The following is a 1,792-nucleotide window of genomic DNA, read 5'->3' as shown; positions in this document are numbered from 1 at the left end:
AACTAATCAGACCAACCACTGAGGGGGGGCAAAAATGTACTTACTAACAACACAAGTTATATGTATTTACATTACAATTAGATTTATTGTTGAATGTCATTAAAAAACCATGTCAACTTGTCATCTGACAGAAAACATTTTTGTATTTTTGTCTTTGCATTTGCAAATTAAGCTCATTGGAAAAGAGTTGGAGTGTGATGTCTTGATTTGTTTTTATCCACTTAAGTTGCTCATATTGTGAAGGTTTTCATGACAAACTAATGGATTCCTGTTGGTTTCACTAAATATTACAGGAAACTCAAAAATATTCAATTATTTGGCGTTGAATAGATTTTCAGATGTACATTTTCCTGCTATCTGATGAAGTTTTTAACAGTTTCTCTCTAACCTGCTTCTGCAGCTGGCTCTGACTCCCTTCCAGTTCAGAGATGTGGGCGGTGCTCTCGGTCAGCATGATCTGCTGCTGCTGGAGAGAAAGCTGCAACTGCACGTTCTCCTTGCTGGAGCTCTGACAGGTCAGGGTGGCATTGTGGAGCTTCTCCTGCAGGGAGGACACCTGAACAGGGAGGAACAGGGGAGAGGATGAGCCTGAGGATGAGGTTTCTGCATAAACTGTAGAAAAGAATCTCAAAGACTGTCTTGTTGTTTGTAGCACTACACCTTGTCTTTGTTCATCTGCAGATCACTCTCATAGTTTTTCCTTTCCTTCTCCATCTGCTGCAGGTATAAGTTCAGCTCCTCTCTGCATGCTGACAGAGACGACTGCAGTTCACTCACCTGAAGTACAAACAGATAATCCACACTTGTTTGACTTTATGATTTCTAAAAAATGTTTTTGTACACTTAACTTTATGTTATTTGTGTTTGTCTGTGGTGATCAGGTCTTTGTACAAACCTTGGTGGCAGATTGAGCGGCCTGCTCTTTGAAACTCTGCAGCAACTCGTCATTGTGTCTAACTTCAGTCTGCCTCTGCTGTAAGTACATAAAAAATATGTATAGTAAGTAAACACGTGGGGTTAAATTGGAGTTTCTGTGTCTTTAACTTAAAGGGACAGCTCACCCCAAAATCAAAAATATGTATGTTTCCCCTCAGCTGTTCATCCATATAGATTGTTTTAGCATGAGTTGCAGAGTGTTGAAAATATCAGCCATAGAGATGTCTGCCTTCTCTCCAACATAATGGATCTAGATGGTGCTCAGCTTGTGGTGTTCAAAGCACCAAAAAATGCATTTGAAAAACTCAACAGCAATGTCTCTTTCCAGCAATCATGTCCCTACAATCTTTTGCTACATGGAAATGCTCACAACAAAGTCTGTGGATTATCTTGAGTAACCAAGTCATGATTTCTGGAAATTTGTTGTTGAGTTTAACAATTGTTTTTTCTTTGTTTTTTTGTGCTTTGAGCACAACAAGCTGAGTCCCATCTAGTTCTAGTTCTCCAACACTCTGCAACACACACTAAAAAAAAATCAAGATTGATTAATAGTACTACAGGTAAGATACATTATGTATTTTTGACTTTGGGGTGAACTGTCCCCTTAAGTCTGCCCATGCTTTAACCAGTGAGTGTAGAACAACATAGTCCTACATACTGTAAGAAGTGTCCTGACCTCTATGAGTTGGTCCACAGAGCTCTGCAGCTGAAGAGCTGCTTCCTGAGCTTCATCTCGCTCCTTCTGGAGGGAGCTCAGCTCCTGCTCCAGCTCCAACACCCGAGACTGAGCCTCCTTCAGCGACAGCTGCAACTGCAAACGAGAGAAAATACTGTTATTTATTGCAGGTAATGTCAC

General features: G+C 40.5%; 1 protein-coding gene across 1 annotated transcript; it reads right to left on the bottom strand.

Annotated features, from left to right (window-relative positions):
• Positions 1 to 388: 388 nt before the first annotated feature.
• Positions 389 to 1,747, bottom strand: LOC121963954 (cytoskeletal protein Sojo-like; the record flags this gene model as incomplete). The annotated part of the gene is made up of 4 exons (XM_042514191.1): positions 389 to 556; positions 661 to 777; positions 896 to 973; positions 1,613 to 1,747. Coding segments are annotated over 4 exons (498 nt in total), but the record flags the coding sequence as incomplete, so codon positions are not given.
• Positions 1,748 to 1,792: the final 45 nt, after the last annotated feature.

Source organism: Plectropomus leopardus, unplaced genomic scaffold, assembly GCF_008729295.1.
Source record: "Plectropomus leopardus isolate mb unplaced genomic scaffold, YSFRI_Pleo_2.0 unplaced_scaffold13415, whole genome shotgun sequence".
In the NCBI taxonomy this organism is placed as follows: Eukaryota; Metazoa; Chordata; class Actinopteri; order Perciformes; family Serranidae; genus Plectropomus; species Plectropomus leopardus.
This window is presented reverse-complemented; position numbering and strand designations above follow the sequence as displayed.